At 36.3% G+C, this 17251-nt stretch overlaps 2 protein-coding genes across 4 annotated transcripts in view; one reads left to right on the top strand and one right to left on the bottom strand.

Moving 5' to 3' along the window:
* Positions 1-5837, top strand: part of rock2a (rho-associated, coiled-coil containing protein kinase 2a) — a 221407-nt gene extending 215570 nt beyond the window's left edge. For all 3 annotated transcript variants that reach the window (XM_060853502.1, XM_060853497.1, XM_060853491.1), the window contains one exon: positions 4207-5837. Coding sequence is in view for 1 of the 3 variants with exons in the window: in XM_060853497.1 (XP_060709480.1) it covers positions 4207-4210 (4 nt within the window). In the remaining 2 variants the exon portion in view is untranslated. The remainder of the gene's footprint in view (positions 1-4206) is intronic.
* Positions 5838-12245: 6408 nt separating this feature from the next.
* The window catches only part of slc66a3 (solute carrier family 66 member 3), a 43164-nt gene continuing 38158 nt past the window's right edge, over positions 12246-17251 (bottom strand). Inside the window, exon 8 of the mRNA XM_060853461.1 lies at positions 12246-13244. The gene's annotated coding sequence lies outside the window, so the exon portion shown is untranslated. The remainder of the gene's footprint in view (positions 13245-17251) is intronic.

Here is a 17251-nt window from a genome sequence, read left to right as displayed (position 1 = left end):
AGCAGGGCAGTTTGATAATTCAGTGCCTGTTTTTCATCACTAAATCAGTGATCAGAATTCCTTATCTCAAGACTTATCCACAAGCAATTCAGCAGCAAATTGTTTTTTTTAAATAGAATTCATGACAGCTTTTTTTCCTGAACAAACAGGTTCTACAAATTAGTGTTTCCTTGGAGCTGCTAAGTGTGTTTTATTTGCCATAGATAATTTAACATTAAATACTACATGAATTAAACATAATTCAATATTTTTGAAGGCAGGGTTAAGTAAAAATTATATTATTCCTTAAGGACCAAATCAATCCATGTATGAGCTTCCTTTAAATTTATAGAGATGTTTTGTGGCCTTGTAAATAAATAGGCAAGTATCATTTCTATTTTCTGAATGTATGAATGTATAAAATGGCAGGCCATTTTAGAATAGCCCTTACAGAGGATTATTTCCATAAGATGGAGGAATAGAATTAGACTATTCAGCCAATCAAGTCTCTTCACTATTCAATTGTGGCTGATTTGTTTCTTTGCCCCTTTATCTTATCTTTTGTCCATAACCCTTGATCCACTTACTAATCAAGAACCTATCTATCTCTGTTTTAATTGCACTCAATGTCTTGGCCTCCACAGCCCTGTGTGGCAATGAATTCCATAGAATCACCATCCTCTGGCTGAAGAAATTCCTCCTCATCTGCGTTCTAAAGGGTTGTCCCTTTACTCTGAGGCTGTGCCTTGTGTCCTCATCTGTCCTACTAGTGGAAACATCTTCTCCATGTCCACTCCATCCAGGCCTCTCAGTATTCTGTAAGTTTCAGCCAGATCCTGACTCAACCTTCTGAAGCCCATTCAGTACAGCCGCAGAGTCCTCAGCCACTGGAATTTGAGCCTCATTATTTCCAGAGTGACAATATTGACAAAATATAAAGATATTACAGAGCACATGGAATTCCCAAATTACCTATTTTAAATTCAGATTGATAGAAAGCATGAACTAGGTTTCCTTCCCTACCAAGAATTACTGTTTATTACAAATAAAAAGATTCTAACTGCCGATAAGCAATTATGAACTGTCAACATATAATTCTACTAGTTAAAACTCTAAACTGCTTTTAAGATTCCTCTTACACATACAGGCAGGCAAACACAAAAATAAATGGGTGTCATTGGCAGAGGGAAAGACTGTAAAGGCAGTTAAGAGGTTCCTGTCCAGAGGCTTTTCTGACATGATCCTTTTGACTTGTCAGTTCCTACTGTTACTCAATTTTTGTTCTCCAGGTACTTTAACTTGCCTGTGGGAGGTGCAGAGTGTCTGGTTCATATTTATAACTTATTGTTAAAGAGCCATAGCTTGCAGCACTAATGAGAGGAGAAATAAACTGATTTACTTCAGGTTTAAGGTCTTTTCTAATAACAGAGATAAGATTGCAATTGCATCAGGTGGTGTTGCATTCTCCTTCCTTCCCCCCTCGCCCTGCTTGAACAAACAGCAATGTAAACAGCACTTAGAATAAGAATGAGTGAAATTGCTTTTAAAAAGAGCAGTAATCTTTTCCATAAACCTTATTTCATAAAACAGTCCTTTCCCATTTTTGTCCACAATCAAAAGTATAGAAAAATGAAAAGATGTGGTTTTTGCACAGCTTTCCATAGAATTTAACAGAAAACATAAAGGTTCTTCATTGAAGTAATTTAATATTTTAGGAGGGTGATTGCCCAGGGGGTAGCCAGGACAATTTCTCCTTATTGACATGTCATCATCATAATTGCAGCATATTAGCGAAATTTTGGTAAAATTAAACCAATCTGATGGGCACTCATAGTAATTATCTCAACCTCTACCCTTCTCGATGTTAAACAAAAAAAAATTTAATACTGTGTTTGTTTTAAAATATTTTACTAATACCTAACAAATAATTGAGTTGTTACATTCTGGATAGTTTTGTTTGATTTGTCAGTCTGTATTTAACAATTTACTGCTCATTATTATATATGCATTTACCACTGGTACTTATGGCACACTTTAATAAGTTTGTTTTACTACAAGCATGCAAATGATTGTATGTAGTGTGGTTGTTTTCACTGTGCATGCATTTCTATCTGTTTTAATGATTCGTAAACTTTTTAAAATAAGAAGGGAGTTTCTTTTTTATAAAAGTTAAATTCTGCAGATGTTAACAAGTGAAGATGGCATTATTAGAGCTCACGCCTGTGCCACTCTGTCAATGTTGTTATGACATACAGCTCTTCTTTGAGACGTTTCCTTACATGGTTGATGTGGTGTAACTGTAGAGTTGCTTTATTAAGAGATTGAACCACATTGAAGAGCAATATTCTCTTTTTGTTTCTCGAAGCATGGACCTCAAAAGGTCTGTACGCAGCACCAGTTTGCAAAACTGGAATTCAGTGCATCAGCACACTGATGTGCACGAAACCTTGTAGGAAACTGAATGTCTGTGCAGTTATGCAGCTTAAAGGGAGCACAAAGTGGAGGCTTCAGCCAATCACATCTAACAACCTGCTCTGTGAGCACTGATCATGTTTTGATGGCTTGGCCAAATTTAACCTCAACTGCTGAGACAATCCATGTTTCTTTTAAAATCAATTTGCTCTGGTTCCCAATGTTAGCCGATCTTGTAGAAATAAATTCCTCAAACTGGAATTGTACCTTCACCACAAACTAATCAGAACTTGGACCATATCTTATCAGTGTACAATGGTTTGTAGAAATCCATTTGTTTGAGATTTTTTGTTTGCAATAAGACTAGTAAATGGGGGGAAAATACTAATTCCATCAATTTTCAGTGGCAAAAATAGTGAAGTTGCAGATTATGTATTTATCTAATGATTAACACTGCAGTTAAGCCACAAACTATTTGCTGGATCAGAATACATATGCTTTTAGTACACAATAATATGATCTTCCTATGGCTGAAGCAACTGGATTTCAACCGATTAGTTTTCCTGTTATTTTAGGGGAACTGTCTAATTCTCCTTCTATATCTTATGGTCTTTTGTAGTTATATCAATACTTGACCTTGATGCAAAATCCATGTCACCTTCCCAGGAGGTTAGCTTGCACTGATTTGAGGTGTATCATCTTTGTGTAATAGTACCTGAGAAACTTTGAAATGCAAAACAGATAATTACTACCACTCCCAACATCCAATGCAGAGTTGCAGAAACTAAGAGTTGTGCAAAAGCACCTCTTTTTTTTTCCCCTGATGATGCCATTTTTTCTGTAAGGAAATATCTGATCTTTCTCAGTGACTAGCTGAAGTAGAACTTCCAATGTAGGAGCTCACTTTGAGTCTTCTGGCTCTAGTTATTCATAATTTCACCGCTAACCTTGGTTCTTAAATGGTACTCTGGAACAGATAAGCTTGCTTGAGTTAATTTGCTTTATGCTTTCTTACAAAAAGGTCTGCATTTGTGATCTTAGTGAGAGCCAGCAGGGTTGAAATCTTAGATACCTTCATCTATTTCTGATTTTGTGCTCATAGCTGAGACAAATTATGTAATACACCTGCTTATTTAGTATACACTATCTTAACTATGGGCATGCTATTTTTTTTAAAACCCATGTGGTTTTTCTTTGCACCAATGTGGATTGCTGTTTATGTGAAAAATCCACATTGTTTTGTTGAACATTGGACACTAATTTCTTTGTTCTGATGGCATTGAGAAGATTGTGCAGAAGTTGCCAAATCTAGATCAATTGCTGATGGATTCCTCATAAAAGTGTAACTTCAAGTTTCTTAATCATCAAGCTTGTTACACTGGTGTGGACCGTCAACATCAGCCTGGATCTGTTGAGTTAAATACCCTTTCTGTACAGTAAATATTAAGTGAGGTATTCTATGTAAAAGATTCCCCTTATTGTCATTGATTACATTTCAGCCACGTTTCATTCCTTTTATGTTCCATTTCCCATTCGTATTCCTTAAAAAATAGGATGAGGCAACATTTTGATAGTAATAGCATGCATGATTTTGGCATTTTCAACTTTTCGTCAAGATGCAATGATTAGTGTTGATCTGATGTCATGTAAGTATGCTACCAGCATGATATATTTTAAACAGCATTAAGTGGATCTGCTATTTTTATCCTCTTTTGTTGTCAAAGTTCAACATGAAATAGCAATTGAGAGTTGTTTGATATTCAGCTCTGGGTTGAAGGCATCTTTTAATTCCATTTATCTTTGTTTCTTTTTCAGCTAACTGTGTGCTGGGGAATGCAGCAATGTTCGAGATTATGGGTTTCCCTCAGCAGAAAAAAAATAGACTGTGTAGTATACTCTGACATTCAAATGAGTGCACAAAATGCTGCAATTTATTTTATATGAAAGGAGCTAAACATGACTGTCTACAGATCAAAAGTTTCACAATAGTTTACAGCACTTTGCAGCAATGTAAAATTCTAAACCTGGGAACAGTATTGGTGTGATGCAACCCCAGACAGCAATAGAAGTTGATGTAAAGATGCCCCCAGGTTGGTTGTTATGCATAATCTCTGTAAAGCTCTCTTGGATGTGATACTACTTGGCAACCAAGTGAAATAACCACTAGATTGGTTGGGACGCAGGATGGAGAAATGCGCCACTGCCCAATGAACTGAAATGTTTTCAAGCAGAATGATGAACTTGAGGTGGTTACAACAGTTTAACTAGAATAAGAAACCAAATATGATGGTCATATGAAAGTATGTTGTCTGGAACAACCCAAGAGAGCTTCGGAATTTGAGTCAGTCATACCTTTTCAGTTGTATTCAGAATAGTAATTAGTGAAAGGAAACCACAATTGGCTTGGCACAAAGTACATCCACGGTATGTATAAAGAACAAGCTTTTGTTATCACAGTTGCATCTATGCACTTGTATAAAGCCATAGAGTTTAACAGATTTGCTTATGAGCATATTATAGGAAGCTGCATCTGAAAGGAATCTGGGAAAATTGCAGTCCTTCAGGTTGAGGAAGTTTTGAGAATGTTATCAGTCAGAAATACACATTTTATAATGGGCAAGTCGTGATTTTCATTTCGTATCAAAATAACGCCTTAACATTTTCTAAATGTTTGCCCATTCTGTTAAATTGAAGTTTACTGATGACTGTTATAATGGAAATTAAATGAAAGTTTATTGTTAAGAAAAATAGTGCACTATTTTTACATGTAACCATTTGCATTGGCCAATTTTGAATGTGTTTCTATAAAATTATTGAAGAAAATATTCATGTATGGAATAGTAAAAAGAGCTAGCTAATGTACAACTGTTACTACCCTTTGAAAACTAATTGTACAAGGAATGACATGGTATTGGCCCTTTCAGTTATATTACTGTAATAACAAATTTATGGGATTTGTAATCCATTAGACTCACTAAGTGCTATGAAACCTTATTTGCCTTGGTTTGTGTACCATTCTAGATGTTTTATTTTCATTATTATTTCTTAAAAAAAGCATCCGTGTCTGTTATTTTTACTACATTCTCACAGCACATATATAAAAATTTTTACAAACTCTCAAATGATTTAACTAAAGTCATACTGTAGATGTATTTTAAAAGTTTGTATAGAGTTCTCTATTACTGTAGCTGTAGTGTAGACTCTAGCACGGTTGCAGTAGTTCATAATGAGGACTCGTGTGTAGCTGGAAAGCTGAGCCCTTGCAAATGGGCCATTCGTACATATATATTGTTTTACATGCAATCTTACAAAATACATAATTTATATTGGCTTGGCCATTTTGTATTTATAAAGGCTTTCATCCTGAAATGCATGTTTTATACAACTACAGTATGCTGAAGATAATGTAAACATATTTGACAATAAAACCATTATGTAGCCTTCCATTTTTTTGTTGTATAAAGTCTTTAATACTATTATTAGAGAGATGTTGTGTTCACAAATGAAAACCAACCTTGCTTAAATCTTTCAATCATTTTTTGTAAGTCTTTTGCTTTAAAGAGGCATTTATTCATGCTATTTTACAGAAGCTCTGAATCCATACACAACAAACTATTATTTTTTTCCTGAGTTAGTTTTAGAAGCTCAGCCACTCCTGAGGTTAAACTGACTGGCTTATTTTTACACAATTTGTACTTTAGTCTTTGCACTTACCCATTAAATCCTACTGTTTTCCTGTTAGCTGACCTATCCTTTGTCCATGATAACATGTTGTCCATGGCATTATGAGTTTGTATTTTGCTTCATAACCTTTGATGTGATGTCTTATGAAATACCTTCTGAAAATTTTACATCACATTTACAGGTTCCTCTGTAATTATGTTGCTTGTTACCTTCTTGAAGGTTTTAATATTTTATTCAAACACTATTTCCTTTTCAAAAAAATGTTGGACTCTGACTGATTTTTGAAATGCCGTGTTATAACTTCCATTATAATAGATTCCAACAGTTCCCACTGTCAGAAGTTAACTATCTTTCTGATTTCTTCCATTAACGATTAAAAACAAACTTAAATTGTTCTTTATGTCTATCCATTCATTAGACAAGGGCGTTGCTGGCTGGGCCAGTATTTATTTCTGGTTCAGTGGTGCTGGAAGAGCACAGCAGTTCAGGCAGCATCCAAAGTGCTGTGAAATCGACATTTCGAGCAAAAGCTCTTCATCAGGAATATTTATTGCCTGTCCCTAGTTTCCCTTGAGAAGATGGTGGTGAGCTGCCATCTTGAACTACTACCGTCCATGTGCTTAGAGAGGGAATTCCAAGTTTTAAACAAGCGATAGTGAAGGAACAGTGGTCTGTTTCCAAGTCAGGTGAGTGGCTTGCAGGGAACTTGCTGATGGTGGTATTCCCATGTATCTGCTGCCTCTCTCTTTTTAAGTGGTAGTAGGTTTGGATGACAGTCTTTAGTGAACATCTGCAGTGCATCTCACTGCTGCTACTGAGTATTCTTGGTGGAGTGACTGAATGTTTGTGGACTTAATGCCAGTCAAGTGGGCTGCTTTGTCCTGTATGATGATAGTTTTGAATGTTGTTGGAACTGTACTCAACCAAGCAAGTGGGAAATATTCCAGTACACTCCAAACTTTCAGCTCAGCACTATCCCCATGGCTTGTCCAGACTTGTCCTACCTGCCTAGCTCCTTTTCCACCTATCCACTCCACCCCCACTCACCCATTGTACTCTATGCTACTTTCTCCCCACCCCCACCCTCCTCTAGCTTATCTCTCCACGCTTCAGGCTCACTGCCTTTATTCCTGATGAAGGGCTTTTGCCTGAAACGTCGATTTCGCTGCACTTTGGATGCTGCCTGAACTGCTGTGCTCTTCCAGCATCACTGATCCAGAACCTTGTAAATGTTAGACAGGCTTTGAGGAGTCAGGATATGGGTTATTCCTTGCCACTGACCTGTTCTTTTAGCCACTATGTATATGGTGAGTCCGGTTGAGTTTCTGGTCAATGATTTTTAGGCACCCCCATCACCACCACTCCAGATGTTGATAATGGGGGATTTTAATGATGGTAATACCACAGAAGATTGTCTCTTGTTGGAGACAACCATTGTCTGGCACTTTTGTGGCATGAATATTACTTATCACTTTTCAGCCCATACCTGGATTTTGTTGCATTTGTGCATGGACTGTTTCAATACCTGCGGAGTTGTGAATGGTGCTGAACATCCCCACTTCTGGCCTCCATCAGAGGGAAAGTTATTGATGAAGCTGTTGAAGGTGGTTGGGCGTGAGACACTTCTCTGAGGAACTCCTGCATAGATATCCTACAGCTGAGATTACTGATCAACAACCACAACCACCTTCACATATGCAAACTATGACATGAGCCATCAGATACTTTGCCTCTGATCCCTATTGACTCCAGTCTGGGTAGAGCTCTCTGATGCCAGACTTGGTCAAATGTGGCCTTTTGTCATACTTGCTTCACCTCTGGAATTCGGCCTTTTTGTCCATGCTTGAACCAAGGCTGTCATGAGGTCAAGAGCTGAGTGGTCCTAGTGGAACTCAAACTGTGCATCATTGAACAGGTTATTGCTGAGTAGGTTCTGCTTGATAATATGTTGATGACACTTTTATGATTGAGAGTGGGCTGAAATTTTGGTAATTGGCTGGTTTGAAATCGTCGTGATTTTTGTGTCCAAAACACAGCTGGGCAATTTTCCACATTGTCTGGTCGGTGCCAGTATTGTAGCTGTACTGGAACAGCTTAGCTAGGGATTCAGCAAGTTCTGGAGCACAAACTTTCAGTACAGTTGCTAGAATGTCAGGGCCCATAGCCTTTACATTCTCCAGTCCCTCCAGCTGTTCCTTCGTATAACATGAAGTGAATTGAATTGACTGGATATTGGTATCTGTGATGCTGCAACCTTTGGAGGAGGCCAAGATAGATCATTCACTTGGCATTTCTGGCTGAAGATTGTTACAAATGCTTCAGTCTTATCTTTGGCACTGATGTACAAGGCTCTACCATCATTAAACTTGGAGACATTTGTGGAACTCCCCTCCTCCAGTGAGTTAATTGTCTACCACGATTCATGACTGGATGTGACAAGACTGCAGATCCATTGGTTGTGGAATCGTATAGCTCTGTTTATCACTTGCTGTTTGTCCTGTTTGGTAACTTTGTCAGGTTGACATCTCATTTTTCGGTGTGCCTGGTGCTGCTTCTTGTATACCCTCATGCATTTTTCATCAATTTCCTAGCGTGGTGATAATGGTAGAGTGGGGGATATATTAGGGAATGATTTTTTTTCTCCCTGCCTATTTTCCAATCTGATGGGACTTCTCCAAAATCTATGGATTTTTGTAAAATTAAAAGTAATACATCCGTTATCTCAGCAACAGCTTATTTTAAGACTCTAGGAAGAATGATGGTTGTAATTAATTTTCTCTTTTCTTTCACTTAAAATTACTTTTTGGATTTTGTATCTTTTGCAGTAGAGATAAACACACAATCCTTTCAGTTCATCTGCCATTTATTTTCATGATTAATTCCCAGACACTTAAAGTGAGTTGCTCTTTTTAAATACCTGTAGAAACTCTTAGTATATTTTTAGTTGCTGTTAGCCAGCTTTCTGCTATATCTTAACTGTCCCTTTTTAAATTGTGATTCAGTATACCTCATCCAATCTTCTGACCTTCACTGCTATCAGTCTTTGTGGAATTGTATGCTTTTTCAATTTGTTACAATATTTAATTAGCCCCATATGGATGGTTTGTCCCACCTCTAATACCTTTCTTACTGGAATATATATTTAATAATTATGAAATATCTTCCTTGATTTATACCAGTCAAGATGTGTGAACATCGATCAGAATGGAAATTGGATCATTAGCAGATACTGATGCTCATCCACCAAATGTTAAACCTTTGTCTTCTTTCTGAACTCTCAGTTGAACATAAAACATTTGATGGTACAATTTCAAGAAGAGAATGGGGAGTTTTCTTAGGTGCCTGGGCATTATTTTCTCTTTACAAATCATTGATTACCTGGTCATCACTGTATTTTCTTTGTGTGCGCATTTATTTTGTACAATTCTTGTTTCTTACTTTTGCAGTGCACTCATTAAGGTATTAATTGATTGTAAAGCCTTTGGAAATTCTGGAATTTGTTATATAAAATGAAAGTCTCGCTTTTTGGTATTCATTTCTCCTGTGGTTGTCAGGTTACACAGCACCTGCCAGCTTTGAACTGCTGTAAAGGTGTAATATTCATCTGGAGTATGTGGAGTCTCTGATTATATTTTGCAAGGCTTTTCTGCACTTATTGATGGATAAACTGGAATGCTTTGTTATGACGCCTTCAAATACCACCTATTTAAAAAGAATTCCTGACATTTCTATAAGGATTACTTAATTATACTTCTAGAATATCCCAAGATTGTACATTTATTTTCCTTAACTATTCTTCACATGTTAATAGTGTTTCTTTTTCATGCACTGAAACACACTACTCTTTTCCAATCTTCCTTTCCTTTCCAAATCCCTTCACTTCGACATGGTTATTCGAACATGTCCAGCAAGGTTTCCTATCCTACCACTAATATTCCCCAGCGGGGGGAGGGGAGTCCTTTTGAAAAAATGATTTTCTAACCATATCTCGAAGATCCAGCATATGGTACACCTGATCAATTGAGGTGCACTTCAGTCAGTGTTTGCAAGGTTCACCCAGCATTCAAGCTGAGACCGTGTCCAGGAGATTCCTTTCTCTCTGCATCCAGAGAAAAAAGCAAGTTGATGTGCTCTTGCTTGATATTTGCTTGTACCATTGAAAAATATTGTTTAGATGTTACTTGAAGTTTAGGTAAAGAGAATTGACTATTTTTGGTGCCATTACTTTTTTAAAATTTATTTTCTGCCATTTTCCCCCTTTTACTTGTCAGCTATTTTGCACTATGCACCAGTGCCTATAAAGACTAAAGTTGGGTCCTTTCAAATTATTTTCAGTTGGGATCCCACCCAAACAGAAATCTGAAAAACAGCTGCCATTCTGGCTAAATTCAAATCCAGGTATCCAGAGGTGAAACAACAATAGCTTTGACCCCTTTCGTCAATGGAGAGAGACCTGGCCTTCTGTTTTCTCTCAATGGACTCTTAATATATGGAAGACTTGGTTTGAGTTGAAGAATTGAAAACGTGGGTTACTGATTTAAGTTTCAGGAACAATCAGAATTTTAATTCAATTGTGATTTAAATGGATCACTTAATGAAATTCATTGTATAATGTACATATCCCACAAATAGGATGGGAGATGGGACTAAATAGATATAAAATATAAAAGATTAGCTAAAAGTAACACTGACAACATAAACTTTGATTATAAAGCATAATTAGAAAGTTATTTTTAGTGCTGATTATAAAACTGGGTTCTCTGATTTTGTTCTGTAAATATGAGTTTGGTTGTTAGATGGCAAGTGGCCACTCTGCTATGGAAATGATTCATCTGCTTGCCTGCCAATCAACACACTCAGCTGACAGGACAAGAATCACTGCCCTCGACATTGACGTCCCATGTCGCTAGAAGCTGCTGACCTCCTGGGTCCTAACAATGTGGCCTACTCTATGAAGAATCGAGCAGTAAGAAGGTAAGTCATTTTAAAATTTTTGTTGCAGGGTCAAGATTATAAGGGCAAAGTGTTCAAAGATAAGGGTGAGAGAGGGGTTGCTTTCAGAAGCCACCCCTTTGACCCCATCTATTTCTTATTGTTCTCAGATTGATATTACAGGTCACCCGCAGCCAGATGTGCAGCTTGCCATGTGTTTTATCCCTTTAACCTACATAATCAGTTTAATCAAGCCAACATTGTCTTCAAACCCTTGTAATTAACTTTAAGAACTCTAGTTTTAAACCCACATGGTTCACTTGAAATTGAAATTACAGCATTTTATGATCACTTTTGCCTAGAAGATCTCTTTTATATATGACAATAATTAATTAATTCTGTCTCATTATTCTTGACCTAGGGATATGTAGTCTGTTCCATATTGGTTCCAGAAGGCATTATTTTGAGATACTGTCTTAAATACATTATGAACATTTCTTTTAGACTACCTTTTACCAATTTGATTTGTCCAATCATTTTGAACATTAACATCTCAATTATTGAAGTATGGTCCATACACCATCCTGTCATAGCTTTACATATATGTTCTGTCCTGCAATGCAGCTATAACAAGGCAACTATAAACCACTTGCACTAGTGCTTTCTTAAATAGTTCCTACTTACATCTTCTGTACCAAAATTAATTCAGATTTCATTCCTTCTACTTTCTTCCCATAATGTCAAATACCTCTTGAATGTTCTGGTCACTGTGCAACCATATCTTATTTCTATTTCTGCTATCAGTACATTCAGACATAAAGCATTGAATTTGGGTTTGTTTCCATTTTTAAAATCATTTTCTTTCCATTTACTGACATTACTTTTTAACAATATACAAATCAGGTTTCTATTATAATACTAATCTGCCTCTCTTTGCATAGTGTACAGTATTTTCATTTACTTCAATATGCCATGATGGAGCAGTATTTCTGTGCAAAACATTGAATCACCATTTTGTTTTTACAATCCATGTGAATTTTCAGGCCTGAATTTTGGGTGGAAAAATAACAGAAATTTGAGAGTTATTTTAATTTGACACTGACAAATGGGGAATTAAAAGAATTTAAATTACTTCTTTGTTGAGGCAAGCCGATGGGTGATCTGCAAACCTGCTTTTGGATTCTACCTATTGAAATAAACCCACAGCAAAATCCTTTAAGGTGAAATTAAAGGTAGAATTTATTAACAAAACACTCAACCTGTGGGAAATTGTTCTGCTATTTCATTCAAACACACAAGCATACAATGTGAAAGAAAGAGTTACAATTTATGAGTTTCTCAAAATCCAACAATATTGCTAACAGTGCATAACTTTGAGTCCATTGAGTTAGTGGCCAATTGAAAGTATGTTGTCTTAATTTGTAGCAGTTCTTTTCCTGGGAAGCAGATGATGGCAAAGATGTGACAATTATTCTTGTATGCAGACAATTAGTGCAGTTTGGCAGCTGATGTCTAAGCTTCTTTCTTGAGGTGAGACTTTTGAGAGAGAGCGATGTAAAGCAAGCCTTGTAGCTGCTTAACATCTTGTGATGTTAAGAGCCCAACTGTCTGAATTTTGGAATTCTAAGTCATCAACAAACTCTGCTTTTATGCATGTGACAGAGTTTGGCATTTCAGATGCTGAACGCCAATTTTGATAGCTTAAGAACTTACCAATTAACCTAGCAGTGCAACTTTAACAGTAGCCCCCCCCCCCAACCACCATTGCAAGTTCAAAAGGGAATTAAAAGCATAGGCATTCATTTTAGCATAGTAGGCCTCCATGGTTTCTTGCCTTGTGCTGGCTGGAAGTCCTTTATTTTATATTATGCAGGTGGGATTCAGAAGTTTCTAGGAATATGACCATGTGATCAGCCCAGGCCATTTGAGTCCAAAAAAGGTGGTCCAATTTTTGAAAAAGAATCAGGTTTCAAAATAGTTCATGCCTTCCATCAATGACAGGCCCATTTATGTTAATTCACAACCAAAAAAAGCCCCCTGGAAAATATGATAGAAATCAGATTTTGTTTTAATAAAGAGCACAATTGTGAAGTTTAGATACATTGAAAGTTGGCTATGTGGTTGATAGTGAAGAAGAAAACTGTAGGATATCTCAATGTATAGGCAAAGTCACCATAATCCTCTTGGACTCCACAGTTGCTCTCTCATTACAGAGGGACGACTGGTGATGGTTTCACCTGAGGGGAGAAGGTGAAAAGGAACCTCAGCTAGTGTGAGAATTTAACCCATTGCCATCCACTCAACTGAGCTAACTGACACCTGTATCAGTGTACTGGTAAGTGCAATTCAATCTACTAAAAGCAGGAAAGTCATTTTTGGAAGCTGCAGAGACTGCTATGTTCTGCTCTCTCTAATTTCAAGTTATTGAATTGTTGAATGTTCTAATGATCTGCTGAAGCTGTTTGCATTAACTGGTGACTTTGGAATTCAAGCAAGATATACAGCTTTATAGAGGCCTATTTTTTAAAAAAAATTCCAAGGACTTCATGAAGGCCTGGAGTCCATCAATTGAAAAGTTAATTGTACTGACAAAATTACATTTTTAAATTTATCCCTTAGATGTGTCTACCAGTGAGTGTGGGGGTTTTGCTCGAAGAAAATTGGATTTTAGAGCTTAAATTACTTTAACTTTATGGCCAAATAATACACTTGGCCATAAAGTTTATAACAATTTGTTTAAAAGTAATTAATTCTAAAATGTAGTTAGAAACAACTGGGCAAATTTGAGGGTTAGGTAGTTCTGATATAATGCACATTTCAGCAGTGTAATTTACCTATAACGTTGCTAAAGTATTAGGGAATGGTATTTTGGAGAACGTTTACTACCATTGGCAAAGCACACTTTGTTCTGCACATACACAATTTCAGTGCCAGTCTTTGTGTTGTCCTGCACTTGCGTGATGTCAGCTGCTGACAGAGAGCAACTTTCTGACATTTTTAAATGTACTGAGTTAAATTTACTTTTTTTTAATAAATATGATTTGAACCTTCATTCAGGCTGTGCTATACATTACTTTAGACTTTTTGGTGATTTTTGAGCGATTCTGAGTGTTTTTTGCTGGTCTGCGCCAACCTTTTCCCACAGGCTCCATTATTTCTATTAAGCGAGGCTTCGCTGGAATGCAACTACGGCAGTATAGGAGAACTATGTGTACACCATTGCAAACTCAGTTATAGTAAGGGCTTGCTGTCCCTGTTTTATAAGACTATACCTTTTAGTCAATGGTACACCTACAACATCTTCTGAATATACATCTTTCAAAGCTTCAATGCAGAAACATGGCATTTTCTACCAATACCAAATAATGAAACAAGACACATAAAAGTGGCATAATTCGATAGCAAAATTGTCTCAACTAGATTAGTAGTAATTCCTTCTTAACAACGATAAAATAAAACTGCGATACACAACCATTAAAATAATCAAAAAAGCAGGAATAAACCTAGACTAGAAAACGATGAGAGCTTTACATATTTTATAAAACAAATTAAGACATGAAGGCAGATAGATATCAAAGATAAATTTATGACTAATTGGTGTGTCTTATGTAAAAACAGGCAGTCACATTACATTGTATGAAGAGTCACTTGTACAAATTTTAAGTTCCATGTTTACCAGTTATAGACAAAAAACTTAAATGTAGTCCAAGTACAAAAGTAAGTCCATGTTTTTTGTAATTTATATTCATATTTAGTTCTAACAGGAAAACATGAATGAAGTTACATTAAAATTAGTTCATTTTGTAGGATTTTCGAGGGGTCATAGACGAGTTAGTGGAATGGATGGACAGGTGACAGATCAAGTGTAATGCAGAGAAACATTGTGATTTAATTGATTGGTGGAAAACAGTATAAAAAGTGTACATTTTTTAAAGGGGTAGCAGGAAGAGAAGAAACTGGGTGCGTATATGCACAAGTTATTGAAGGTGTCACAATAGGCTTAAAGAGGAGTTAATAAAACACATGGCATCCAAGGCTTTAATAGGGCCGTAGAGAAAAAGAACAAGGACATTATATTTTTGTATTGCATGCAGTTCTCGGTGCTACACGTTAGGAAGAATATGAAGACGTGGGAGGGAGCATAGAAAAGATTCATGTGAATGGTTCAATGGAGGAAGAATTCAGTTATGAAATTAGATTAGAGATATTGAGACTCTTTTCCTTAGAAAAGATCGAGATACAACTTAAGTAAAAACTGAAAGGACTATGGATGCTGTAAATCAGAGATTGCTGGAAAAGCTCAGCAGGTCTGACAGCATCTGTAGAGAAAATTCAGTTAACTTTTCCAGTCAAGTGACGGAAAGGTCACCTTTGATTTCTCTTCACAGATGCTGCCAGACCTGCTGAGCTTCTCCAGTAATCTCTATTTGTCCAAGATACAATTTGCAAGAGGTATTCAAAATCCTGGCATGTTGGAGCAACTTTTGCTACTTAGAAAAGGATCAAGAATAAGAGATTTAAAGTGATATGGGAAGCATTAAGGTCTGAGAGTGATGGAGACAGGTTCAAATGAGACATTCAAAAGGAAATTCTAGTTCTTTGAAATGGACAATGATTATACTTTGTTATGCACCTCGAATCATATTTACATTTAGTAATTTTAATTTTGGTAATGGCTTATATACATGTGCTTTCACTCACTGCAACCATACATAGTATAATATGCAAACCAATTCTGTTGCTAAAATCATATAAATATTATAAATGTTGAGAAGTTTAGTTAAAAATCTGGCTGTAATTTTCATTTAAAAATGCAGAACTGAAATTCATGGGATAGTTTCTGTTGAAAAGAAAAACTGACTGGTTTCGGTCTCCAACTCTTTCTAACTATAGTTAAATCACAGAAGAAATTTTTCTATTAAATATCTGCATACTTCATTGAATTCAAAATTTGATTAAAAACAACATAAAAAAACAAATATTAAATTTACAACAAAACTGAAACATCTTAAACCTTTAAGATGTCCTAGATTTTAAAGAAAGTCACTAGTTTTCAAACTTTTTTTTAAAAAAACATGTTGTTTGTAATGGAATTTCTGAACATGGCATGATCACTTGTAACTCTGAAACCAGCAGCTATTAACACTGGTGAAATACTATAAATGCCACATTCCTTGATTATATTGATTTCATACTTAAAATATATGGAATCTTGGAGTTTAATTAATGTTATGTTGACACCTAAGATTTGTTTATCTAGAGCCACTATATTTGAAATAAGTACAAGTTCATTTCTAAGTCCATTTTACAGTTTATATTTACTTTTCCATTCTCACTTATGCAGTATGTGAATTTCTACTGTCCTAGAACAATGAAAAATACAACACAGGAATTTAGTTACCTCTGTAAACCACTCCCATTTGCCAGCACATGGTCCCTATCTCTCTGTTATCTATTTAAATGCTACTTACAATAGTAAAATTTATCCGCTTCTATCACCTCCCTTGGACGTGTATTCCAGGTTCCTCCATGCACATCCCCTTTAAACTGCCCCCAACCACACTCATTTTAAACCTCTGCCCCCTATTATTTGACATCTCCATCCTGGAAGTGAGACTCTGATTATCCACGCCTTTCAATTTTATACACTTCTATCAGGTTGCCCCTCACCTTTCGATGGTCTAGTGAAAACAATCCCAAGTTTGTCCAACCACGCCTTAAGCTAATACACTCCAATTTAGGCAGCATCCTTGTAAACCTCTTCTGTATCCTCTTATACTGTAACAACCAGAACTGTACACAATACTCCAAATGTAGCCTGACCAAAGTCTTATACAGTTGCAACATGACTTGCCAACTTTTATATTCCGTGCTCTGACTTATGAAGCCAAGCATTCCTTCTTTACCACCTTATCTACTTGTGTTGCCATGTTCAGGGAACTATGGACTTGGACCCCAAGATACTTTTCTATATCAATGCTCCAAAGAATCCTGCCATTTACTGTATAATTTCATATTGTAGTTGACCTCCCAGAATACATCACTTCACACTTGTCTGGATTAAACTCCATCTGCCATTTCTCTGCCCAACCTTTCAACTGATCCTGCTGTATCCTTTGCTATCCACAACCCATCAATTTATGTCATCTGCAAACTTACTAATCAGATCCCATCAACATTTTCATCCAAATCATTTATTTATATTTACAAACAAACAAGAGAGGTCCTAGCACTGACCCTTGTG

The sequence above is a fragment of the Hemiscyllium ocellatum genome, chromosome 3 (assembly GCF_020745735.1).
Source record: "Hemiscyllium ocellatum isolate sHemOce1 chromosome 3, sHemOce1.pat.X.cur, whole genome shotgun sequence".
Classification (NCBI taxonomy): Eukaryota; Metazoa; Chordata; class Chondrichthyes; order Orectolobiformes; family Hemiscylliidae; genus Hemiscyllium; species Hemiscyllium ocellatum.
This window is presented reverse-complemented; position numbering and strand designations above follow the sequence as displayed.